Raw genomic sequence first — 26,847 nt, 5'->3', positions numbered from 1 at the left:
GTGGGGAGGACTTGAGGGTGGGGGGGGGGTTGTGCCGGATTGCTCAAATTAGAGGTGCCTGCCCCCACACGCTCATTTTGCCTAATTAGTCACGCCCGTGCGAGCAATGGCTAGCATCTGGCCTTGCCAGGGACAGGAAACAGCAGCAGCAGCAGACTCTCCTCCGGGTGCACTGCCAGCCCACGTGTGCTGCTTGCTGCTGGCCGTGCCATAATCGCATTTTCTCGGGCCGCAGAGGGGCGATCGGCCCAGGTCTTCCGTGGCGAGATGTTAACTACCTCGCCTGGTGTACGGGAGGTCGTGCGTTCGATCACGACCCCTGACGCCCGCTGTGTATTTGGAGTTTGCGTGTGACTCTCTCTCTCTCTCCCCCCGTGGTCGCGTAGATTTTTTCCTCCGGGCCCTCCGTTTTTTCTCCCTCCGCATATAGAATCAACATCACTGCGCGTCCAAAAATACAGGTTTTTTGGGTTAGGTCGCGTGAATATATAGATGTGTGGTTAAACCTGCTACAAGCCGACACAGCCAATTAGTAAGGTTTGTCAAGTAAACAGAACGTACCAATTCGTTACTGGTACAGCACACCGGTGTGTTGGAGAGCAAACCCACAACATTCACAATCTGAGTTTGACGTTTCGCCAGTAATTACAACTAGCTTCATCAGGCGACAGCCAGATTTTTGGATAAATCCTCCGCAAAAAAAAAACTGTTTTATGGGCGATATTGGTCGTGAAAGCCTGCTCCGTGTCAAAGTCAGTCGGCGTGTTTTCGAGTATTTGCCTGTTGATATAAATGAGCCACTTTGTTGGGCTATCATTTGTGATAGTCAGGGCTCTTTCTGAAAATGAGCCTCACAGACGTGAACACACTCCGTGAACACACTCAAACGGAGACCGTCTCAGCCACGCACGTGACACTTGACACGCTGACACCCAGACACGCGCCCAGACACCCACAGACCCTCACACAAAGAGCCACACAAAGACAAAGATCCCCAGTGTAGCCTTGACAGGCTGTACGGGTAACTGCTGTTAGCGAGCACCTATCAAGGCTGGAACGGCACACGAGGGGGTCTGTGGTCAACACCACACCCGGCTGCCTTTGTGTCCTCAGTGGCGATATTTACACACCGTACCAGGTACTCATTTGAGGCTGAGTCGACCTAGGGGAGGCCCAGGACCAGATAATCGCCACTGGTGTTGACCATGAGCGGGAATGGAACCCGGGATGGTCGGGTTCGTAGCGCGAACCGCCACACCACCACTACACACAGACACACACACAGACACACACAGACACACAGACACAGACACACAGACACACACACAGAGACACAGATCCTTACACGCTCACCATAGGGGACTGTTTGTCCAGCTTGAAGCTCAAATCAATTTTCACCCACAGCCCCTGGGAGCTAATCTCCCGGGCTCCCCCTCCCAGCAGCCCCCAACGCTTCAGGGGGACCACGAGGCGGCGATGTTTTATGCATGAGATGATTAGCCCTGCAGGAACCGAGGGAGGGTGGGCGATAGGTGATGCGAGAGATATAGGTACAAAGGCAAAGATCCCCCGTGTAGCCCCTAACACACTGTTGGGGCAATTGCTGTGAGGGAACACTTTGAGCGAGTGGCCAAAACCATTCCCGGCCACCAGTGCTGATGTTACACATCACACCAGGTACTACTCATTTAAAGCTGATTCGACCTCGGGGGAGGCCCAGGACCGGTTCAGATATTTGGCACTGGTTAAGCGGGAATCGGAACCCAGGTCGAAAGGGTTTTGTAGCACGTCGCGCTAACCGCTGCACCACCGCTCCCTCCGCACGCACGCACGCTCACAGATGCTGAACAAAGACACACAGCACAATGCAGAGGCGTGCATAAAGGCCTCAAAGCCCTTTCCACGATATGATCATGAGTGTCGTTGCGAGGCCGCAGGCGACAAACGTAAACATTCTGACAATTCTCTGCGCCACGCCGCCGCGCCTGCCTTGCACACGTCTCTCGATTACCGCACCCCTGCGCGTTTACAGGCGTAAGTGCGCGCACACGGACGCGTTGACACACACACACACACACACGGACGCGTTGACGCACACACACACACACACGGCGCACGCGTGCACTGGCGCGTGCATGCACGCACGTCGCGTCGCGCACAAACAGACCGGTAAGTAGACTCGCGCGGCACGTTGGTGTGCACGCATACGCACGGTATGGCACGCATACGCACGGCACGGTAGCACACGCCACGGATGCGCACGGCGATGGATTCGGACTGGACACGTTGGTGTGCTGACAGAGGAACAAAAGAAGACGACAAAGATAATCCGAATAGCCGAATGCAGACTGCTGGGGCAATTGCCGTTAGCGAGCAGCACCTACGAAGCCCGGCGCGGCATGTGAGGGAGTGCTGTTGGCCAGGAACATACCCCACCACCTTTGTTCTAGAAAGTGCTGATGTATGCCCACTACACTAGGTAGTGGGTATACATCCATTGAAGCTGAGTCGATCTAGGGGAAGCCCAAGACTGGTTCGCTGGCATGGTGACACACATGCACACGCACAGAATGGTAATAAGGCCGGGGCATTTTGCATCAACAAATAATCTAATGCAACAAAGGCCCCTTTGTTCTGATCCATTATTAATGTGCTACTCGGGGGCCTATAAAGCTGCTTGTGAATTATGCGTCAGGCAGCAGATGATGGGTTGGCGTTATGGGTTAGCGAGTGGCACTGCTGTTTTCATCGTTGAGTATCGTCTGGCTCGGGCGCGTCAATTGCGACATGAATTACGGCGCATTAATTAACGATGGCCCGCTAAATGGGGGCCCGTCTGAAGCGCAGCACTTTTCCGCTCACTCCGACGAGGCTCGTCGCAGTTGAGTGCGCCGATACGAGAGGCCCGCTTTGTCCGCGGTTGCCCCGTCGGCACCGGCCTCCACGCGGCACCGGGGGCCTCGGCGGCTCTTGGGCGCCCGCCTGCCCGTTGAAGGGCCGGCGCGGTAATTTTTTGGGCAAGCGGTTTGAACCCCCCGGGGGTCAGCGCGGGGTTTAAACTTTAACCTCTCTTGAGGCCTGAGGGTCTCGCCGTGCTCCACGCGGGAGCGGGGGGAGGAGGGATGTGGCGGTGCAAAAAAAGGCCAACGCGGGTGATGCTCTGCCGGCGGACGCTTCGTGCCCGCTCACTCCCCGGCGGGAAGGAAGATCTCGCGGTGAATTTGGCTGGCTGATGTTGGTGCTTGCCTCTGCAAACGCTCGCTAAGTGCGGGGAAAGGGCGCGCCGCTTTCCTCGGGGTGTGAATAATTCATCGCGGCGATTATTGTGATTGCGTACAAACGCAACGTAGCCGTGGACGCACGGTACGGCGCCCCGCGTCGAGGTTGCTCCGGGCGTCGGCGCGCGCCCCCAGCATCTCCGCTGCAGCTGGCGCTCACGACAAAGGCGCCGCTCGCTGCGCTAATCGTGATGAGGGGCCCGCCTCGCTGGTAACGCGCACGCGTGCTGGAGGGGCTGTAACGATTTCGTGCGAACAAGATTTCGATCGACGCCGTGGTGTTGCGATCGGTACGAAGAGGCGCTGTCGTACGTCGTGCCGCGCCCAAAGTGATTGCGACGGCGTTGGCCTCGTGTGCGCGCTCACTGGCAGCGCGCACACCCAGCACGGCGGTTCTGTCTCGGCGTTGATGTGGCTGAGACCGACCACCTGGCGGTTGAAGTGGTGTAACTTCCTGTGGTGACTCTCTACCGAAGACATCGTCACCAAACGCAGATGTCTCTCCTTGGGTGCACAAAGAGGAAAAAAAAAAACCCCCACTGTGTGTCATCACGCAACAGATATTGCATTGCTCCAGCGTCACATGCCCTTTCACTTTTAATAGATTTGACCTCGGGTGGTGTACGAGTCCACTGATTACATGCGTATGAGTGAACGCACGAAGGACGGCATCAGCAGCAGCAGCACTGGGCAATGAGCGGGGCAGCCTTGTGTCTCCCCCTCCCCCGTCCCCCCTGCGTTGAAACGCAACGGGACACACGCCCGCCGCGCCCGTGACTTCACGTCGCAGATTATGAGCGCAGACGAATGTCATCGCTGCCAGTGATGGACTCGAGCCGACAGTAGAAATTCCATGCCACTTCCTGGGAACGATTAAAATGATGCATCGTCGAGTGTCCTGGCTGGCTGCTGGCTGGGCTCCTCACCACCCCAACGATAATTCTACTGTTAGTAGCTGCTGTGGGGGCCTTTGCCTCCCAAAATTAGCTGGGTAACTGACTAGACGGGATTTTTTCGTGAAACAAGTAAACATTGATTGGAATTTAAGTTTGGAAGCTATAATAATACTACGAAAATATTTTACCAGGTAAGGCCCACTGAGCTTTTTAGCTCTTTTTCAGAAGTGACCTGGCCACAAATGACAGCTCAACGAAGTGGCTCATCATGTAGATATTTATAGCAACCAAATGCTCTAAATGCTTGTTTCTAAATGTGGAGGGAAAAACCGGAGGACCCGGAGAAGAATCCACACGACCACGGAGAGAGAAAGAGAGAGACACGCAAACTCCAAATATACAGTAGCCATCAGGGTCGGGATCGAACCCATACCAGGTGAGGTAGTTAAAATCTCGGCACTGTGGCAACAGCGAAGAGGAGGGAGCAGTGAATACAGGAGAATGACCACAGTTAATTTAAAACTTTTTCAATGTTGTGCTCCTTTTAATGTAATTCTTTCACCGGAATATTCTTCGGATCCTATGGAACGTAACAAAACTTCACGTTACGTATCATCATGGCGGTCTTATCGCGTTATACGTGCACGGTGGCGGTAGCCTGCTGGCTCGGCGAGCGGCTATCATAGCGCTGAGATGGCGCTGCTGAGATCGTGAGATTGAATCCAGGAACCCCCCCTCCCCCTGAGTCACTTGGGCTTCTCATGTGCAGAGAGATGGGCGGTGGTGTCGGTCTTCATCGCCAATAACCGCACACAATGAAACAAAAACAAAAACAACCATAATTAAAAACCGGCTTCCTCGCAATTCCACGTGCGGCGGCAAACACTCTTTGCAGGGCGTCTAGAAGGTGTGCTTCTTCCCGTGTGGATTTGTCAAAGTGACTGCCCGAATAGTGCCGATGGCATCGTCATGCTGGGTACATTATCTGACACGGGCTGGGGAGGGAGTTCTGTTACGTAAATATCTTCATGTCGTGACTTTGCACCAAGAGCACAAGCGGAATAAACTTGTGAGAGAGAAAAACGAATGGAATGGTCCTTAAATGCATTTAGTGACATTTAACAGGCTCTGAACAGCACAGAGAGAACACGGTAATTTCTCCAAATCCAAAACAAATTACTCTGGGTCACGGGGGTGGCTTTGAAAATGCGAGCAGGTGGGTTACCGGCCCGGGGCAGGGGGGTGTGAGAGGGAGCGTGGCGCTTTTTAAACGTAGTGGAAATACCGCGAGGTGACTATCTTGAGCCACCCTCGCCCTTGCGAGGCATCGTTGGTGCAGCGATACCCTGCCGCAGCACGCGACGAAGACTTTTGTCGCCTTTCAGACGGCCACTCGGCGTGTCTTATTCCGCCGGGGATCTCTCGAGCTGGAAGCGGCGTTGGCGAGGGAGGGAGACTCGCCCGCGACGAGAGGCTCGGATCTTGTAGCGAGCGATCGACGTGCGTGCGTGAAGGAAGAAGCGGACAGAACGGGACGGAGCGTGCGTTCGGTGGGAAACGAAGAGCACCGGTGGTCACCGTTGGGTTTACCTCGGCACTCGACCGCTGTTGCGATCTGCGTTCTGTTCTGTTCCGCGCCGTCGCCCCCCCCAAGCGTCGCGCGGCGCTCCGCTGGCGAGTGGCAGCGGCTTGGCGGATCTCGAGAGAGAGGCCGCCGGGAACCCCATGCTCGGAGCGCGGCCCCGTAACCGTGACTCGCACTTGTAGTCGTTGTCACTGCCAGCTGCCCACAGACATCTTGGTAACACGTGTGGTAATCACGTGGTACGCACAGGTTGTGAGTCTTCACCTCGGGCTGGTGCATGAGATATATACGGTAGATCACGTGGACTCATTAACATCTAGAATCGAAGACCCTTTCACTGTGAAGTTCAGCGAATACCCTCCAGGCAAATCCGCGTAGGCCTACGGACATATCTCGTTTCCTATTTGCTCCATCCGACTGCAGACTCGTTTAGCAGTGAAAGTATCTTGATTGCCGAGTCTTAGCAGAGCAAGAGCACATTTGGAACAAGTCTTCCTAGATCCCCGCCAGAACCAACCGGAGAGCTCCTGCATTCCGGAGAGCTCCTGCTTGAAGTGTCAAGTGAGATAATTCTAACATGCTTGTTTTTCTGTTTTTTACCGTGGCGGCCTGGCTTCTGTGGTCATCCTGCCACGCTCGGCAGCTGTCGGTGCGGGCCGGCGTTACTTTGTTACGTTTCTCTGCTCGCGAGCCGACTTCTTTCCGCGGCTTCCTCCCTCCTTCCCCGCCGCTCATTTTTCCCACGGACGCGTCCCTTCTCCCGCCGCTCGCTCTGCGCTCCGCTCACCGTTGACCCTTCCATCGGCCTCCCAGCGAGGAGGCCCAGTGTGGGTTTCGACGCGTCTTAATTAAGAGCGATGCAGAAGCGGGGGGGAGGGAGGGTTGGGGGGAGGAAGAGGGCACGCGTGGCCGAGGGGCCGCACGGGGATAGGGGGCGGCGCGTGCTCGGGTTCGGGGGGGGGCAGGTGGCGGTGGGGCAGCTGGCCCGGGGGTCGTGGCGGGGAGGTCTCGCACGAGGGACGCCTCTCGGCTCTCGTGGAGCCATCTGCCAGGCTGCCGTCTTGGCTCCGGCGATGGCCGCTCCGCTCGCGCTTGGGGCGGCGTGGCGGTCGCGATGGTCGCGATGGTCGCGATGGTCGCGATGGCCGCGATGCCGCTCCCCCGCCGAAAACGCGGCGCGACTCCGCGGTCGACGAGCGCGACGGCGACGGCGGTGGCGGCCTTCGCGCTGCTGCCGGTGCCGGTGGTGCATGATTACATTTGGGCAAATCGGCATCTGCACGTGAAAAGAAAGCAAAACAAAGAAAGGCAATGCACGTTGCTCCATTCTGTTAGCGGTCCCTTGCCGACTCAAGATGCGCCTTGGTGCTTGAGTGGACCGGAGTGCACTTGCTTTTCATTATTTTTCTGCTCTGTGGATGTGTAGAATGTTCTACACATCCACAGAGCGCAGACATGTGTGGCTCCTGTTGCTGCTGCTGCTGAAAGTAAATTTTATTTCATTGTCAGCTCAAATAATAGCAGCAGCCATGCGCCGGGTAGCACCGTGTGTGCATTTACATGATGTGGAAGCCGCACTCGGCGATTTTACAGGGCCCCGATTTTTTTAGTACTCCTTTTGCCAAGTCTTTTTTTTATCTTCGTAGGATCGGAGTGTATGTTGAACTTCTTTCGCACCGTACATAGCCAACTGTGCTAATCGGAGGTGCTGAGCATTTGGAAACTCCTCCGGCTGACTCTGTAAAACAGGATGAGCAGTGTAGGTGCTGCGGATGCTGCTGCTCCTTTGATCCAATTGCCTGATTTCCCCTCTGTGTCCAGACTGCTCACAGAGGCGGGTGACTTACTTTGAATCGGCCTTGATGGCTCAATTCACCTCCCTGGGCGAATTAATGATGAGTCTACAGCAGCGGTTCTTAACCTTTACTGCAGCCTTGCACCCCTTTGATTCTCAATCGTTACACATTTAACAAAGTAGCTGTGCTTACGTGCCCGTGCTTAATTTGTATTTCGATGATTTACCTTCTCGCACCCCCAGGTGGTGCAGCGTGCACCCCCAGGTGGTGCAGCGTGCACCCCCAGGTTAAGAAGCACCGGTCTACGGGGAGCGTTACAAATTGGGTGCCCGCGGTGGGCAGCTTCCCCTTACCACCTCTACCGCCGTCGCTGCGAGAGGCGGCAGAGATCCTAACACGGCCACGACGCTCCCGAGCGTCTCGCACGAGGGCAGCGCTCGACGCGCAGCCCTCGGCACCGTCTCACCGCCCCCCTCTCTTTACTGTGCCTCCATTGTGATGTCACTTGGGTCATGATGCGTCGCCCGCTTCTACCCGACGGGTGGGCGGCGTGGTGACGTGATGCTCTCGAGAGGCACGGGAAGCCGAAGGCGTAGGGGAGCCTCGTGCTACTTAGGGAAACGAGACCCCTGAATGCACAGCGGCCACCGTGGCGACGCGCGGCCTCAACCCGGCAACGTCCTGCGGTCGCGCTCGGTGCACACAAAGCGCGTGCCGCAAATGAACCGAAACGCCCCGCTGGTCTCGTCCAGGAGCGTGAACCATCGCGCCAACTCTGGTCGAACAAAGACGGTCACCGCATCGCGCGCTGTCAGATGCACTTTTGCGGTCGTCTGGAACGCTCTTCTTTTATACCCGATATTAGGAAGCCACTGGAGCTCTGCACTTTTTAAGTCGAGGTTGAAAACTCATTTCTTAAGAGCTGCTTTTTGTGTGCTTAGTTTGTCCCGCCCCCCCCCCCCCCGCACCTCTGATTAGCACGGTTGGCTACGTACGGTGCGAAAGAAGTTCAACGTGCAACGTGGAGCTGTACGAGCGGTCCGATGCGATGCGGTACACGAGCGGTGACCGCTGGCGAGAGGCGCGGTGCACGAGACGCCCCACCCCCACCCTGGGCGGATTGCGACGTCTGCCAGGGCCGCGAGAGAGAAGCCCGGAGCCTGAGAGGCCCCGTTACGTCGCCTTTCGCTTGCGCCGGAGGGCCACTGCGATTATTCTCTCCCCGCCTCGCAAACGCCTCGGGGAGAGCTCTTCCCGAGCATGAGTCCCGGTGATTCATCGAGGCTCTATAAACGTGTCACGTTATGATTGCTGTGATATTACCCACGTGCACACGGCTTTTTTGTTCGTCGCCATGGCCACGGTTTGTTGTCAGGCGTTTTTGCAGCAAACACTGCGGTGTTTGTTCGCAGCGGCGCGATGGCTGTAATTATGCCGCGCGCGGCTCGTGGATTACGAAGGCGAACAGAAACACCGTAGCCCCACCCGCGCTCCCAAAAAAAAAGAAACCGCTTGTTTGTGTCTCTATGTGGTTTCAACAATACACCTCTTGCATGTAACGCAAAGCAGCTGCTGTCCCGGCTGCCTGCCATTTAGCATAAAGAGCGCCCTGTGTGCAAGTTCAGAGCAATCAGGCTGCTATCCACAAGGGTGCCGCGCAATAGGGGGGGTGGGGGGGTGGAGGGGTGGCGTCCGGCTCAGCTGGGAAGAGCTCGGTTCAATTTAAAGGGGCATAAAACCCATAATAGCGCAGCCTCCTCACAGGCTCGCCTAACCGCCCTCCCCCCCTCACACTCGCCGTCCCATCTGTTAGCCCAGAGCCGCATCAACCCCGTGCCCCCTTTAATTGGCGAATGTGTGAACTCCGCGCAGTGTTGCCACCTTCGTGCGCAAAAAGTGTGGCGAGCGACGTGCGGGTCCTCCCGTCGCTCGCGGTAACGGGTCCTCCCGTCGCTCGCGGTAACGGGTCCTCCCGTCGCTCGCGGTAACGGGTCCTCCCGTCGCTCGCGGCGATGGGTCCTCCCGTCGCTCGTGGTAACGGGTCCTCCAGTCGCTCGCGGTAACGGGTCCTCCCGTCGCTCGCGGCGATGGGTCCTCTCGTCGCTCGCGGCGATGGGTCCTCCCGTCGCTCGTGGTAACGGGTCCTCTCGTCGCTCGCGGTAACGGGTCCACCCATCGCCCGTGGTAACGGTAACGGGTCTGCTCCGTTTCCTAATTTGGGGGTCGTTTTAACCCCGAGCGGCGCCGTTGAGCTCGTTGTTATGGGGATGTTGCCGGGGGGTACAGGAACACCGCGCGGCGCTCGCGGAAATTCTCGGAGCGGCCCCATGCATCTCTGCCGCGCATGGTTGCCGTGAGCCGGTGTGAGCCAGCGAGAGCCAGCGAGAGCCAGCGGGCCTCCGCTAGGCCGTCCGGTGCCCATCGGGGCCCGATCTTCTTGCCCGAATCACGACGCCGGAATCGAGATAGGAATTGGGCAAGTTCCGCATGCGAGGTGTCGACCATCTATTTCGGGAGCCACTCCAATCGATACTGGCCAGCTGGTACCCAGATTGATTCCAGTTCAGTAATTTGGCCGATATTAACCGTTTTACATAGCCATCGGCCAGACGTTACAATGGCAGTACTGGTCAGGCCCCAGGGACCATCCCTGAATACCATGGTGGGCTCCACACTGGCCACCCCCCCCCCCCCTTCCATGATTCCATGTTTTTACTGCGCCCAGGATCCACATTCTATTCTCGTCTGAGAATGGGTTCGGAATTGCAGGCTCTAGGAACCATGAGCGTCACGCAGCTCCGCTGGAGGCGTCTGTGGGAAAGAGCCTCGTAGCTCATCGGATTTCTGCAGGATAAATTAAAATATCTGATTCTGATTCGCGTCTCCTGTAGCCCGAGGCACCTCCAGCAAAGCAAGCGCAGTGTTTGTGGCGCCAATCCAGATCTGGCAGCGGTTCTACTTCCACTCGGAATGGACTTGCACGTCAACTTGCAGCGTGAAAGCAATGCCGCTTTATAAATGTAACGATCTGCAGCTATATTTCCTTTGTGCGTCGGTGCGCGCACGCTGCTGCGTGTTTGTGTTTGTGACGAGAACTCTAAGCCCTAAGGGGGATGGAGTCGGCAAAACCAATCACGGGAGGAATGCGTGATTGCAGGGTGGGATTGACGGGGAGCTGACGGTGCCCGTGTGAGTGCGGTGATGCGGTAGCGAGCAGCAGGCACGGGCGCGCCTCACAGGTGTGCCCACAGCCAGCGAGCCGTGCCGCTGGAAGCGTGAGAGCGGGCGAGCGAGCGGGTGAGGTTTGGTGGGTGGTTGAATGGGAGAGCGAGTGAGTGGGACATACGGTGAGCCGGTGAGTGAGTGAGCGATTGGGCGAGGGTGCGTGGGTTGAAGTGACGGGGAGGCAGCACCGAGCACCTCCCTTGCTTTGTCACGCTGTGATACCGCACGGACGCGGTGCTCGGCCGTCCCCGCGCGGCTTGGGTTACATGCGGGATTACCGTCTTATAGTCCCAACGTTTACACAATCGCCGCAGTCTCCCGGCCGGCCCTTACGAGTGCCGCAGTTGTCCTGGCACAAGGCTCTGGGATGGCACGCGCTGTGCGCTGACCGCCGCTACACTCGAATCCAGCGCCGCGTCGCGAGCGTCAGAAGTATCAAGTTGCCGCGGGTCTTCATAAGCGCGTGAAAAGAAACGAATGGCAGTTTGTAAAACGGTCACTCTGCCAAATGCCTGCCGACGTTTACCCTGCTTGTAAGCGAGCGGTACACACGTGGCGTCGCCGCCGTTCTGCGGAGAGATTCCGTCTGACTGCACTTGTGTCGATCTTATCATGCCCCGGCAGCATAACGCTTCCACAGTTTTGATTTTAAGCTTTCGTGACTGCAGGGATTCATACACCCAGCCATCAGATTTACCATGGAAGTCGACGAAGATGGCAAGCTACCTTTTTTGGATGTCCTAATAAAAAAAGAGACCTGATAGTTCAATGAGCCACTCTGTCTACAGGAAAGCTACCCATACGGATGCTTACCTGAAACCGGATTCCCACCACCATCCATCCCAGAAGAATTCCCTCATCAAGACTCTGCATCATAGAGCCCAATGCATATCCGACCAGGAACACATAGCCAGTGAACTCAAGCACGTACACCAAGCTCTTAAGGCTAATGGGTTACTCCGTCTACACAATCCGCAAAGATATCACTCCAACCATGAAGAAGGACCCTCTTGAGGAGCCATTCAAAACCATCACTTTACCCTACATTGCGGGGATCACAAAAACGATCTCCAAAATCTTGAATAAACACAAGATCCAGGTCCGATTCAACACATTACATAAAATCCGTGATCTGGTACAGTACCCTGGCGTCTACAAACTAAGTTGCCTTTGTGGTAGTAGTTACATTGGAGAAACCAAACGACATGTCTCGGACCGCATCCGTGAACACAAAGCAGACCTAAAACACGGTAGGACCAACACCTCGGCCGTGGCAGATCACTTATAATTCAGTAGGCTCACATGAGATTGACTTCTCCAAGACAGAAGTTCTTTGTAAGCCATCTGGCTACCATGAGAGATTCGTTCATGAGGCTATCCACATCTACAAACACAGAGACACTTTCAACCGAGAAGATGGATTATGGCTTAGCAATAATTGGAAGGATTTGATAAACCATTTCGGGTCTTAATTGATTGTTCACGCTCACAGTGGCTTTCAGACCACATCCAATATTTTCGTCTCCCCCCTCCTCTTTTCCGAACATAGATGGACTCGTCCATCTGAACAAACTGCTAAATCGCTCTCCGTGGTGCTAACGTTAAATAAAACGCCACTTTTTTAAAATTTTCTTGCTGTGGTTTTCACACCTGATGATGATTGCTTGTGTTGCAGTCGAAACGTCGTGATAATTTTATTGTTTTATATTTTTATAATTGTATTGTTTCCCTTCTACGTGACTTTACCGAAAGAACCAAGAATATGCTTCCACAGTTGTTACTGGTGGAGCGAAGAGAGCCGCTCTCTCGACTACTTATTAATAACGCACCTTTAAGTGATGTGTCAAAAACATGTGGCATCTGCATCCTAATTTCTCCCTTCGCTGAAATGAACCGTTTATGAAAGAATAAAAAGCAGTTTCCGTCGCCCGCCGATGCCTCGGCCGCATGAGAGCCTTGGCTATCGCGGCAACGGCAGCAGCTCCTCTGCTGCTCCACCCTGTGACCATGGTGCTCCCCCCCCCCCCACCTCTCACCTTCCCCCGCCATCGCGTTGTACAGCTGGAGCTCGGACCGGTGGCGGTTCCGGAGGGGCGGCCCCGGCGCCGTCGGCCCCGCGCGACCTCGTGGCGGCCGTGGTGTCGACGCGCTTCGTGCGCCTCGTGTGGCGCGCGCCGGCCGAGCCGCGTGGCGACATCACGGCCTACGCCGTCTTCCACTCGCGCGACGGCGCCAGCAGGTGAGCGACGTTTTGTGGAGCGTACGCTCGCGCGCGTTCGCAATTACACGCTCGCGCAGACCGGCGAGAGCCCGCGTGGATTTGCTGACCAACGTAGATTCCACCCCCCCCCCCCCCCCCCCGCATGATGCGCTCCTCCTTCGAGCTCTCCACTTGTTTGTCCTGCTGCTGTCACGGGTCGCACCCTTTTTGAGTCCTTGTTCGCCTCTGTCCGTGCGTGTGAGCGCTGAACACAAGTTGCGAGGTTCCCCCTCGCGATTGGTCTGACGGGTGACAATGAGGACCCAGGCTACGGACGGGCGACTCACGACCGTTTGTGCGTGCGGCTGCAGGGAGCGCGTCGTGAACACCAGCAAAACGGGCGACCTCCAGATCACCGTTTCTGACCTCCGACCCGAGACCACGTACGCCTTCCGAGTGGTGGCCTACAACAGGCATGGGCCGGGCGAGAGCTCCGCGCCGCTCAAAATCTCTACCCAGCCGGAAGGTGAGACGGCGATGAGAGAAGGGAAAGGCTGCCCTAGGCCCTAGTGCTCGCCGTGTCTCGCCAAGACGGAGGTTCTTTGTGTTTGTGTCGTGTGTCCCACTGGACAGGTGCTCGCTAACAGCACCTGTTACATCTGGCAGCCTTGAGAATCGTGCAGTTCCTTCCGCTGCCTCTCGGGGCGGCCGGCGGAGATGAGTTCTCGCTGCTCCCATTGCTCGTTTTGAATGGCGAGAAACACTGACTTTTTTACTTAATCGGAAAATATTTTTTTATAGATGTTACGTTAAAAAATAAAAAATGAACAAAGTTCGTTGTCCCCCCCCCCCCCCCACCTTCAATTAGCACGCTTGTCTACGTATGGTGCGAAAGAAGTTCAACATGCTGTACATACCTGGGTATTTTAATGCCCTGTTAGGTTCGCGGAGAGTGGAGAAGGCCGGTGTTGCTTTACACAGAGCCTGTAAATTCTGTATGGCCTTTGACCTCCTCGTAGTCGTGCTGTGGCCCCGAGGGCGAAGTCCCTGCAGTGGCCCGCGTGGCAAGGGGGGTGGGGTGTTACTCGCTGGGACCCAGGCGCGCTTTGAAGAAGTCATACTTCCTTCCATAATGCAGGATTTTTTTGGGGATAGATCGCGTAAGTACATAAATGTGTCGTTAAACCCGCCACCACCCGACACGGCCAACTAGTAAGGTTTGTCACGTAAACAGAACGTGCCAATTCGTTACCAGTACAGCACACCGTTGTGTTGGAGAGCAAAGCCACAACATTTATAGACCTTTTTCATCGACTGCGGGCGCAAAGCGACGTGTGTGCGCACGGCGGACGCTTCGCCGCCATGAAGTTCGACCCATTGGCAGCCACGCCGGCGTTGCGTCATGAGTTACCGGTATTGCGTCATGAGTTACCGGCGTTGCGTCATGAGTTACCGGTGTTGCGTCATGAGTTACCGAGGTTGCGTCATGAGTTACCGGCGTTGCGTCATGAGTTACCGAGGTTGCGTCATGAGTTACCGAGGTTGCGTCATGAGTTACCGGCGTTGCGTCATGAGTTACCGGCGTTGCGTCATGAGTTACCGGTGTTGCGTCATAAGTTACCGACGTTGCATCATGAGTTACCGAGGTTGCGTCATGAGTTACCGAGGTTGCGTCATGAGTTACCGGCGTTGTGTCATGAGTTACCGGCGTTGCGTCATGAGTTAGCGGCGTTGCGTCATGAGTTACCGAGGTTGCATCATAAGTTACCGGCGTTGCGTCATAAGTTACCGGCGTTGCGTCATGAGTTACCGCGAAAACTTTGCTTTTCCTGAGTGTAAAACTTTCTCGCGCCCACTCGCGTGTCCTTTGGTGCAATCTCGGGAACGACGTAGCGTTTGTGCGCGGCTGTCGCGCGGAGATTTTACAGCTGTGCTTGTTTAGCCCATTAAGCGCCTGGCACGTCTCCCAGTATAAACGGTGCACTTAATGTGTCCACACAGCCCAGTGGGTCACTTAAAAAAAAAGTTACTATTTTAATTTGACCAGGTAAGGCCCACTGAGCTATGTAGCTCTTTTTCAGAAGCAACTTGGCCATCATAAATGATAGCTGAACGAAGTGGTTTATGAAATGGAAATTTATAGCAGCCGTATACTCTAAACGCGTGTTTCTAAGTGCGGAGGGAAATACCAGAGAACTTGCAAACTCCAAATATACAACAGGCGTCGGGGTCGGGATCGAACCCACGACTTCCTGCATACCAGGCGAGGTAGTTAACATCTCGTCCCTGCCCCCCCCTGCGGGCCCCTGGCCGCACACACCACCGGCCACGTTAGCCGGCGGCTGCCTTTCGCGCGAGCGTCACGGCGGTGCAGGCGTGCGTGCGTGCGACCATGGGGCCGGCACTGAAGAGACGCCGTGTGCGGGATCGCGATCTGCTGAACATCGTGTTTCCTGTTGGCTGATGCACAGCGGGGGGCGGGGGGGGTAGTGGACTGTCAAACGTGTCTCAGTTGCCCTTTGCGTAATCTCGGAGCCGTTTGTGCCAGTACGACAGAGGGTTGTGAAGAAAAAAAAATTATACCAAAGAAATGACGAACAACCGACCGGTGAATGTGACAGGGGAGAACATTTAATACAAATGTGGTGTTTCCACGCAAGCTCCGTTAAAAACCCCCCGAGACGGTACTTAGCGGTGATCCCTTCCCGGGAATTGGTCAGCGTTGCGTGGCCCATGATTGTGTTACGGGCTGTTAAGTCAGTTTCATTAACCGTCCACGGTGCGTCCATCAAATCGCGCTTCATTCTAACGCAGATGCCAGCTGAGGCGGTTTGATTAAAGCCCGACCGGGTGATGTTTCATGTTCTCCCGCATTTGCCTTCCATTTAAAAGTGGGCGAGAGTCACCCGAATCTGTTTCAATGCTCCTGGGCTGCATGCTGTTCCAATTTGGCCTCAGGAGCAACTGCCGGTGGAGCAATATATTCAAAACGTCGGCTGATGCATTATGAAACCAGGGGACATTTGCCCGAGTTTAAAATGATATCACGTTGCAATACATTCGCACGCTACGAAGGCACGTAAAGCGATTTCTAAGCGAGGCATGTGGAGTTGTATGTATGTGTGCATCATGCCGTAGCCAACCACGCTAAGGAAGGACGATAAACTAAGCACAAAAAGCAATTCTAAAGCAATGAGTTTGTCAATCTAGATGATTATTTAAAAGTGCATCGCTCCCAGTGACTTCCTAATATCGGAAGGAAGAGCGTTCCAGACGGCCACAGAAGCGCATCTGAGTGAACTGATGAGGTGCAGCGCTAAGCTGGCAGAACCCTCGTCTGATAATTAGCAACGTGGATCGACACTCTGCCCCAAGTGCCGCATGAAGGGGCAGCAGCAGGGCCGAGACCCTCTGGCCCTCACCGCTACGGGTAGTTTGAGCCATCCAGCAGCGCTTTTTACCAGCAAACCAGCCGATGAGAAGTTGAGACCAGCCCAGAGTTTTGCTGCTGAGATAAATTTTCAAAAAGAAACATTGGTCCATGAAGGCCCATGAATAGATTTCTTCGTAATTTTTCGATTTGAAGCTTTCGTGACTGCAAGGATTCATCTTCTTTGGTTATTTCGGTAAAGTCACGTAGAATGAGAATAAAATAATAAAATAACACAATAAAATTCTCACGACGTTTCGGCCACAACGCAAGCGGCCGTCTTCAGGTGAAAAGTGCAGAACTGTCGGGACGACAGAGCTTCAATGTCCATCAATGTCCATTGAAGCTCTGTCGTCCCGACAGTTCTGTACCTTTCACCTGAAGACGGCCGCTTGCGTTGTGGCCGAAACGTCATGAGAATTTTATTGTGTTATTTTATTATTTTATTCTTTGTAATTATTTTATTTTGGTGATGTCACAGACCCTTTCCGGTACGGTCTGTTATGTTGTAATTATTTTGTTGCAAATTAATTTGCGGTTAAGTCGAGGAGAGAACCGGGTTAAAGTTCGTACATAATTGGCAACAAACGTGTCGTCTGCTTTAAATCGCAAAATGAACAGACCCTGCGACATCAATTCACGAACAGAGTAGGCGCCAATTACGTACCCCGGCGTCGAAAACCCAAATCCTAAATGGGACATACCTGCAAACTAAATCGCGAAAGGTGACCGCGGGGTTTTCCACTGCCCGGAGGGATCGAGTCCTCAGCGGGCTCGCTGCCGACTCGTCGTTAGGCGCGGGGGAGTATTTATGGAGCCAATAACCGCTGTCAGGATGTGTGCCCGTCTACCACAGCACAGCATGGGGGTTGCATGGCTGCCCTGTTCGGGGAGTAGTGCTGTGGTAAGGTTTAATGCGCGTACGTACGTTGAACTTCTTTCGCACTCTACGTAGCCAACCGTGCTAATCGGAGGCGTGGTGAAAGGACCACAAACTAAACAATAAAAGCAGTTCTAAAAAAATTAGTTTTCCATCTAGATTTGAAAGTGCATAACCCCAGTGGCTTCCTAATATCAGAAGGAAGAGCATTCCAGACGTTCGGATTTGAAAGCGCACGATGCAATCAATCGTATTTGTTCGATGGCTAGCCAAAGGGCCGCTGCTGCGAGACGTTCGCGTGATGGTTTATGCTTCTGTACGAGATCAACAAGGTTATAATGGAGAGCCTTCTGTGAGGGGCACCGTTTATTTGTTATTTATGGGACCGTGTTTCCCAAACACGAGTCGCAACTGCCCAGTCTGCAGCCAACTCGTTCTGCCTCGGCTGCGCGAAGTTGGAAAATTCGCGGAAAGTAAATCCCTGTCGAGAAAGTGAAGCACGGCCTGCGTCGGGCGCCTGCCGCCGTTTGGCCGCAGCGGCGTGCCCGGGTGTGGGGTCGGGTGAAACCTGGGGCCCTCGGAGGGCCCGCTACGTCGGCGTCGTCGTAAAGGTGAACGGGGGGCAAAGGCGGCGGCCCCGGTAATTGCTCGCTCGGCCCCACCGCTGCCGGCCGAAGGGCCTCCACTCGAGGGAGTCGTGGTGAACGCCTCTCGCGGGCACTTCTCCTGCTCGTCTGCACGGACCAGATGTGTAGGAGGAGGTGTGAACGCGCACACTGTACCCCGTCGCACGTGACCTGCCCACATGTCTAACCGTGGCGCGTACCCCGTGTTTTACTGCTGGGTGGAACGATGCGGTGGGCGTGAAGTAACGTGGACGGACTGATTGACATCTCGAGGAGTAGTTGCGAGTGTTATGATGGTTGTTAGTGGTAGAGTCGCGACGGCTGAGAGCCTTGCACGGTTGCGATTGTCAGACGCGGTGCGGAGATCTCACGGTGTGCCCCCCCCCCCGCCTCCTTGGTTCTCAGTGCAAGTGCCGGGCCCCCCCGTGGGCCTGCAGGCGACGGCGCTGTCCCCCACGTCGGTGTCCGTGTTCTGGCAGCCGCCGCTCTCGGGCAACGGGCCGATCGTCAACTACCGCCTCCTCTACGTGGAGCGTGGCAAGGGCCCCACCGGCGAGCAGGTCGGGGTCGCGACCTCACCGTCATGCCGCAGCCTCGGCGGCCGAAAGCGGGCGCACCGCGGCGCTCTGCTCCGCACGGCGATCGTCTGTTTCCGTTCACCGTGTACGCGTATACGGTCAACGGAACGGAATCGGAAGAAAAACTGAAGTAAAATAACTTTGTCGGTTCGTCTTCAGGTCGGAAGACGTACTGAGGCTCCCACAAGGCCATGCGGGAGGACGTGTGGCACAGTTTGGCACCTGCTATCATAGAGTGTGGTCGTGTCGCTACGGTTCTCTGCGGTGAATACAATGTCTTTAAAAACAGCGGCGCTACGCCTCTCTAAATAAAATGAATGCTGAACCGCTTGCGCGGTATTCAGCGGTGAACGGGACACCCACCCCGCAACTTGCAGAAGTCTCAGAACGGGAAAGGGTTTTCGTGCCACACTGAGCCCGTCTAGATCGCTCGCTTTGTTGCCGACCTGCGGGTGTCCTCTGGTCTAGGCAGGTTTGCAAGTTGAACGCTCGTAGAGAATTCCTGTGCCACACGCGCTCTCGCCCGACCGCGGAGTCTGGGCAGGGGGGGATAGTGGCACCCCCGGCGCGTGCTGGCTGGTCCTCGTGGCACGTGCGGTGTAGACGCGGCGCCAGCAGTTGAGATGCCTTCGTGAGCAAAGTGGTCTCCACTTGCCGTGAGCTAAACGCACTGCTCACGGCCTCAGGCTACCTTTGTTATGTTTCTAAAAGCTCTCTCCGGTTGGTTTTTGACCGTCGGTGTTTCAGTCTGCCGGGCATCTCCGGTAAACGTCTTATATTTGGTTTCACGCTCCTGTTTTTAAACACTATCCCTTACCACACCCCCTGCATTTAAACTCGGCACAAAAACGTAACCGCTCTTAAGCCGTGTTTGTGGATTTCCACAAAATTAATGTTGTTATTTTCTAGTGTATACGCAGCTTCATTATGTCAAAATTGTCTTTATTAATATCATTAAAATTTGATGTACAAACGTGGCCTTCTGTGATTAGATATCCTTCCATAATATGATTTCATAATAATTGGTAAAAACAAGGTACGGAGTAAATTGATTTACGGGATATTGATGGATGTTTTCCTCCCGTCAGGCTAATGGATAAGTGAGTTACCCTGATGGGCCTGACTATTGAGCATGAAGAATACGGGGGAGACCCCATCAATAGGAGGATAATAAAGTGGACAGTAATCTGAACGTAACAAGTTTTGAAATTGAAAATAGTAATTTGTTAAGTGTGAATTACGATTGATGAGTGGCCGTTTCCATTCACCCCCCACCGCTCCTCTCCCGTGGACGATAATGGATCGTTAATTAAGTATCTTTGCAGGCAAAGGGGATGGCACACACACACACACGCACGTCCACAACAACAAGGGGCGTACGCCACCAGGTGGCGGCGACGTCACCACAGCTCCTGTGCCAGGTTAGGTGCACCTTGAGGAAGGCCTGTTATGCAGGAGGTCATGGGTTAGATCCCGACCCCGACGCCTTTATATTTTTAATTTGCACATTCTTCCCGTGGTCGCTTGGATTTTTATCCGGGGTCCTCCGGCTCTTCCACTCCACATTTAGAAACCTGCGTTTGGAGCATATTTGGCTTGCTATAAATTTCCACGCGATGATAATCTGCTTCGTTGAGCCATCATTTGTGGCAAGATCGCTTCTGAAAAAAGAGCAACACATATATATATAGCTCAGTGGGCCCTTACCCTGCTAAAGTAAAAAATATCGCGCCAATCGACGTGGTGGTGAAACGCGGTCAAGCAAGCGTGAGATTGCGTGCGAGGCGGTCTTTCGTCCATGGACAAAGAGCCGTAAATGACAGTGTGTTTGTCTTCATCTTAAAACGTCGCCGACTGGGTCTGCGCTAAACGATCGCCCTCCGTGCCCCCCGCGCGCGCGCGCCCCCGCCCCAGGAAGTGGACGTGGAGGGCCTCTCGTTCGTCGCCCACGGCCTCAAGAGGTTCACCGAGTACAGCTTCCGCGTCGTGGCCTTCAACCGGCACGGCCCGGGCCTCTCGTCCGAGGACGTGATGGCGCGCACGCTGTCGGATGGTACGTACGCGAGCACGCACGCACAGGAACAAAGACAAAGGTCCCCTCGTGTAGCCTTTAACAGACTGTTGGGGTAAGTGCTGTTAGCGCGCACCTATGAAGGCCGGCATAGGACACGAGGTTGGATGGCCAGCACCACGCCGGTACGAGCACACGAGCGCAGACGTACGCACGCAAGGACACGCACGCAAGGACACGCACGCACGTACGCACACGCGCAGTCTGATGTGGAGCCAGTCCGGTGCTAAGCTCCATTCGCTCGCTCGCAAGGAGAGGGGGTCCCACGTCTATCCCCGTAAACTCTTGGGACAGTCGTTGGTAGCGAGCGGCCGTCAAGGCCGGCGGGCGAGGCTCACGGAGGGTGGCATGGGTAGTCACGCACCCAGCTGCTTCTCTCCCCTTGGTTCCGATGTTGATCATCACACTTCAGCAGCGAGCTTCTTATTTTTACACCGAGCGACACAGGGAGAGATGGAGGCCAGGATCACGCGAGCCATCAGCTGCTGTCCCCCGCTCCCCCTGCACTGCTCGGTAGAGGCTCTTCCTTCCGCAGCCCCGATGGTGGTGGGGTCAGGGTTTTGATCACCCCCTCCTCGGCTGCCTCTAACGATCGTGTTTGTTTGCAGTGCCGAGCGCACCCCCCCAGAACGTGACGGTGGAAGTGCTCAACTCTAAGGTAAGCTTGGGTCACACCCCCCAACTCCCACACTCCACCGCTCCCCAACTACCCCACTCCACCGCTCCCCAACTACCCCACTCCACCGCTCCCCAACTACCCCACTCCACCACTCCCCAACTACCCCACTCCACCGCTCCCCAACTACCCCACTCCACCGCTCCCCAACTACTCCACTCCACCGCTCCCCAACTACCCCACTCCACCGCTCCCCAACTACTCCACTCCACCACTCCCCAACTACCCCACTCCCACCACTCACTGTCGCCAGACTTGGCTCATGCTGGGCTCGGCTTGGGGCCGGGGTTATGCGTCTGAGCGACAGCAAGCGTAGTAACTTTCTCCGTGCGTGCTGCACGAAAACCTGCAACTCATAAACCGTGCAGACTTTTGAGACACTCCGCATCCTCTGCGTTTCATTTCCGTTCGGTCCCGCGGTAAGCCTTGCTCGCCGGCAAAAACCACAGCGTAACGTTTCGGTAACCTACAATTATCGGCGGTTTCTGATTTATGCTTTCCTACGTAACACTGAAAACCGCCTTTTAAAGAAAGGAATAATGATACCTCGTAATGGAAAGTGGAAAAAAATACAAAACCTCCGGGAACACCGAGGCGTAGGAAAATAAACTTGAAACATACGCCGTCCGGTCGCTGCATCGAATCATCGCCCTGCCGCCCTGGGCTCCGTGCCCGGAGCGACGCCCGCGGCCGCTTGCGGCATCGTGGGAGAGCGCGGCCCCTCGGGCGCGACGCCACCGGCCGGCGCTCACGCGGACTCGCCGGGCCCGCCGTGGTCGGCCAAACGTGGCGGAGAACGAGTTTTGAGAGGGGTTGGAAGCCGTGAACCTTCGCTCCCCTTTCTCCGTTCCGAGAAGCCGAATGTGGGAACGCGCAAAGCCGCACCGTCTCTTTTTTTTGTTTTTAAAGACGTCGCTCGTCGCAGAGAACCGTAGCGACACGGCCGCACTCTGCGATAGCTGGCGCCAAACTGCGCCGCTCGCCCTCGCGCGTGGCCTTTTACTTCGGTACGTGTACGTACGTCGTCGGGATGGGAAAGCGGTGAGGGGGGGGGGGAGAGGAAAGTCTCGAGCCTGGACCTGAGCAGAGGCAGGGAGTCGACAGCACAGGTGGCTGGGGGGGACATGCCATTTGTTTCTCATTAAATGCCGGAAACGTGTCACGCTTGGTGGCATCTGCCGTCATCGTTTTGAGAAGGATGCGCACCTCTCCGCTTGCCCCTAAGGGTGCTTGCAGATGAACGGCGGCCAGACTGCACCAAACCTCTGCTCTCAATCGGTGGTGGTCGTGTTCGGGTTTCGCGGCCTAGAGCTGCTGCACAGCTGCTGTCTCGGTGGGCTCTCACCTGGATTGGTTGAACAAAGGTCTTGTGAATATCCAGGGAGTGTTTGTGGATATCTCTGTAAAGCGAGGGATTGTAGTGAAGTGACTTTTGTATCGAACTGTTGTCAGGAAAGTGGCGTTTTAGGGTTATTTTCTCTCGCTCTCCACCCTCGCTCTCCCCATGCTCTCTCCCCCTCGCTCTCTCCCCCCTCGCTCGCTCTCCCCACGCTCACTCCCCTCGTTCTCTCCCCTCGCTCTCTCCTCGCTCTCCCCTCGCTCTCCCCCTCGCTCTCCCCACGCTCTCTCCCCTCGCTCTCCCCACGCTCTCTCCACCCTCGCTCTCCCCACGCTCTCTCCCCCTCGCTCTCTCCCCCCCTCGCTCTCCCCTCGCTCTCTCCCCACGCTCTCTCCCCCTCGCTCTCCCCCCTCGCTCTCTCTCCCTCGCTCTCTCCCCTCGCTCTCTCCCCCTCGCTCTCTCCCCCTCGCTCTCCCCCTCGCTCTCCCCACACTCTCTCCGCTCGCTCTCTCCCCCCTCGCTCTCCCCTCGCTCTCCCCTCGCTCTCTCCCCCTCGCTCTCTCCCCACGCTCTCTCCCCTCGCTCTCCCCACGCTCTCTCCCCCTCGCTCTCTCCCCACGCTCTCCCCCCTCACTCTCCCCACCCTCTCTCCCCACGCTCTCTCCCCCCTCGCTCTCTCCCCTCGCTCTCTCCCCTCGCTCTACCCCCTCGCTCTCTCCCCTCACTCTCTCCCCCTCGCTCTCCCCTCGCTCTCTCCCCCTCGCTCTACCCCCTTGCTCTCTCCCCACGCTCTCTCCCCTTGCATTCTCCTCGCTCTCTCTCACGTGCACATTGATTGACACCGCATGCCCCACGCGTCTCTTGGGGTGTCGCTGGAAGAAATGAACTTTATTCACGCGAGATGCGATTCTTGTCGGCAGCCCTGACAGGAAACAGGCAGCCTTGATTTAGATGGAATTTCGATGCCCTGGAGATTGGGGTCGGAGGGCAAAGGGCAAATCCATTCCTGCCAGTCATATTCTGCCATTCCTTGCTAATTACTCCAAATACCGAAGAGCCGCACACAATAGGCGTTTTTCCCTGCACTTTATTATTGTTCATCGGTGGTGGGACTTTTTCTATTTAATCATCCCGAGGCGGCACGTACGCGTCGCGTATGCGGGCCCTGGCAAGAAATCAATATGACGGGGGTGGGGGGGAGTGGGGGAGAGGTCTGGGTGGGGAGTCGCTGTCCAGCCGCGGCTGCATTATTAATCACAAACGTTTCCGTGCTCCTCGTGCATCACGAGCCGCCCTCGTTAACATTCGGGCTCGGCGAGCCGTTAGAAATCGCGGCTCCCGGAGCCTCGCTCGCCGTGGCAGCGAGAGCCGCGCCGCCGTCGCGAGCGTGATAGCCGCTGAGGACAACTCGCCAAACGCAACGACGCCAACCGTTGCCTGCCTGATGCTTCATTGTGGCCGTGATGATGACCGCATGCGGGACGTGGCAATGAACCGTTTCGTCCTCATTTTGGGATCGTCAACGAGGTGGAACAATACCCAGAGATGTTGTGGCATTGCACGTTCAAAGGCTCTCGGCCTTTACCCAGACCGGCGGCTCGGTGGCCATTTTTGTCGTTTTGAGAATTCAGAAAATGTGGCCGTCCCAACACGTGAGTTCTTTTGAGTTGGTGGTCTGGGTAAGGCCACGAGCTTTTGTACCTGCAAAGGTGTGCTTTGCAAGTGGTTGAATCCGTTTTGATTTCCGGCCTGCGCTCGTGTTTCCGTGCGCTGCACGGGGTGCGACCGCCGCCGAGCGTGGACGCGCCGTCCGACGAAGTCATTTCGATCATAACGGCGGCAAGCGCGGCGGCCTCCCCTCTCCTTCCTAATGACCTCACGCGATCTTCAATTTTCACCGTGAAGTAGACTGTCGCGTAGTTTTTTTTTACGATCAATACACCCGCGCGGCATTAACCGGGGTCGGATTTGGGCCCGAACCAACGAGCCTCGGTGAACAAGCGGGCGCAAGCGGCCTCCCGCCCGGCCAGGTCACCGTTCCCAAAGGTCCCCCGGGCCCGGCAAGGAGTGGCAGGCCGCGTATCAAACGAACGATGGGAGACGGCGCTTTACCAAGCGGAAAATAAGTCGTCATTTAATCTGAAAGGTGACATTTCACCTCCTCTTATTTTTCTCGGAGGGGTAAGCTAAATATTTAATATCGCTGCTGTCACAGGCCAAAGCCTCGAGCTCTGCAGAGGCAGCATCCAAGGCCTCCTCCCCTACCCCCACCTCCTGCCACCCCCTCCCCCCCCCCCAGGGCCTTGAGCTTCAGCCCGGTAGGGTGGCCCCGTCGGGCTTCATTCAGCGCACAACTCCGCTGGCGAGCGCGAGAGACGTTCACGTTCCTCGCTCCGTTATTAACCTTGTAGCCGTTACCGCTTGAGCCGCGTGGACCGCGTCATTATCAGCCTCGTGTTGTCTACGGCATCAATTGGATTCCGAGTTTATTTCCACTTGGATTCTTGATGGGATCGTACCTAGTCGCCGTGGTCAATTGTAGGTAAAGTGCAGCTAGGAATGCGCTCGTGATGATAAGCGTTCAACAAATGAATCGCAAAGTGTTTTTCGGGCAATCAGAGCGGAACTGCTGAGGCAGCGTGCATCAATAATGCAGGCGTCTCGGGTTCTCAGCGGCCGCCTCGTGTCGGAGGAGGTGTGAGGGACGGGTGTGGGGCAGCGCCCTCTGAGGAGGTGGTAACTCTGACCAGCGGCCCAATGGCCCAGCAGGGGCCCCAGTGTCGATAGGACGGTGGAACCTGGCAGTGGGAAAGCGTTCGGCAGGAACCCATCGCCCTCCGCGTCCACTCCGCTCACTTGCGCTCCAGGAGAGACGACGACGCCTGTCAGATCCACCGAGGCACTTAACACTCTGCCACGCGCGGCGATCGTGGGGCTTAAATATGACGAGCGACGTGAAGGGTGCATGGCACCACGTCCTCCTGCGACACCGGCGAGAGAGGGACAGACGCTCGCACCCCGCGCCCAGAGGCACCCTTCTCTCTGCCTGGGCGCTCGGCGGTCGATCGCCCCCTCCCCCCCCACCCCGTGACCTTCGCGATCTCGGGAGGAAGAGGAAGAAGACCCTGTAACCGCACAGCTGCTTTGAACAGCACTTTAATATTTTATGAACTTGGGCTAAATCGGGCCCATTGTACATTAAGCCAATAGAAAGTAATTAATTTCTGGAGATTGACATTCGGGCAGTTCAAAGCAGTCGGGGTTAAGAAAATTCTACGGACGGCATCGACCTGCTGCGCAGAAACACGGCCTGGAAATACCTCGCCGCCCTCGTCGTGATCGGAGCCACTGGAGTAGTAATAATAATAATAATAGCGCGGAGGTTCTCCTGTTACAGCTCCGTATTCCATCGCTCCCCCCCACCCCCCGCTCTGCCTGCAGTGAGGCCACTTAAGAAATGCAGCTTAATAATCGCATTATTAAGTCATCGGGCCACGTGCGAGTTCCAACTGCGGGGGAAGCGAATCCAGCCAGCGGAGGTTCGGGTTTCCTGGGCGTTTTGAGGATGACGGTGCCACGTGCCCCCGCGCGCCCGCAGCGACGTGGCGCTCCCCTCGCGACGTTTTACCCAACGGATTTTCGTGGAGCGTGGCAGGCGAGGGGGACGGTCCCCGCCGTTGTCCTTTGTGCGCACGCCATCGCGCCGGCGGCGATGACGGCGGCGGCGTTGATCGCCTTCGCTCACGACGAGGTTGGAGCTCGTCCGAGACCGAGGGAGTTTTATTTTTTTCGAGGCCCGGTTGGGAGGGGCGGGGGTGGGGGGGGGGGGCTAACTAAGTACGCGGCGCAGATTCCAGGGCGCAAACGACTCGAATCGCGGATCGAGTGTAATTGGTGGTAGCGGCTCCGACCGCTCTCCTTTCATCAGCCGCCTCTCGTTTGTTTATTGTGTATGAGCTTCACGGAACGGTGAGCACTGTTGATTTTGCATCGCCGGCATGCACGCTTCGGGAGGAATCGCCCCCCCCCCTCTCTCCCCCCCCGCTTCGTAGCCCCCCCGTGGCCCGTGGGCTCCGTCGGTGCAGTTGCACCGCCCGCGCACGGCCACTGCCCTCGTGGTTGCACGCGTGCCTCGCGACCGACGGGGTAGGCAGGAGAGTTTTCTCATCAAGTGCAAGTTTCTCGAGGGTGGTATTTGACCGACTTGCGAACACGTCGGGCCAATTGGCGAATTGCCCGTGCAGTAAATATTCCAGAGCGAAACCCA

At 56.1% G+C, this 26,847-nt stretch overlaps 1 protein-coding gene across 4 annotated transcripts in view; it reads left to right on the top strand.

Annotated features, from left to right (window-relative positions):
• Nucleotides 1-26,847, top strand: part of LOC116950763 (neogenin-like) — a 106,626-nt gene that overhangs the window by 57,968 nt on the left and 21,811 nt on the right. For all 4 annotated transcript variants that reach the window (XM_032968805.2, XM_032968806.2, XM_032968803.2 and 1 more), the window contains exons 8-12: nucleotides 12,842-13,019; nucleotides 13,352-13,506; nucleotides 18,322-18,476; nucleotides 20,409-20,547; nucleotides 21,174-21,223. In XM_032968805.2, the coding sequence (XP_032824696.2) occupies nucleotides 12,842-13,019; nucleotides 13,352-13,506; nucleotides 18,322-18,476; nucleotides 20,409-20,547; nucleotides 21,174-21,223 (677 nt within the window). The remainder of the gene's footprint in view (nucleotides 1-12,841; nucleotides 13,020-13,351; nucleotides 13,507-18,321; nucleotides 18,477-20,408; nucleotides 20,548-21,173; nucleotides 21,224-26,847) is intronic.

The sequence above is a fragment of the Petromyzon marinus genome, chromosome 40 (genome assembly GCF_048934315.1).
Source record: "Petromyzon marinus isolate PM22_M1 ecotype Great Lakes invasive population chromosome 40, UKy_Petmar_22M1.pri1.0, whole genome shotgun sequence".
Lineage (NCBI taxonomy): Eukaryota > Metazoa > Chordata > Hyperoartia > Petromyzontiformes > Petromyzontidae > Petromyzon > Petromyzon marinus.
This window is presented reverse-complemented; position numbering and strand designations above follow the sequence as displayed.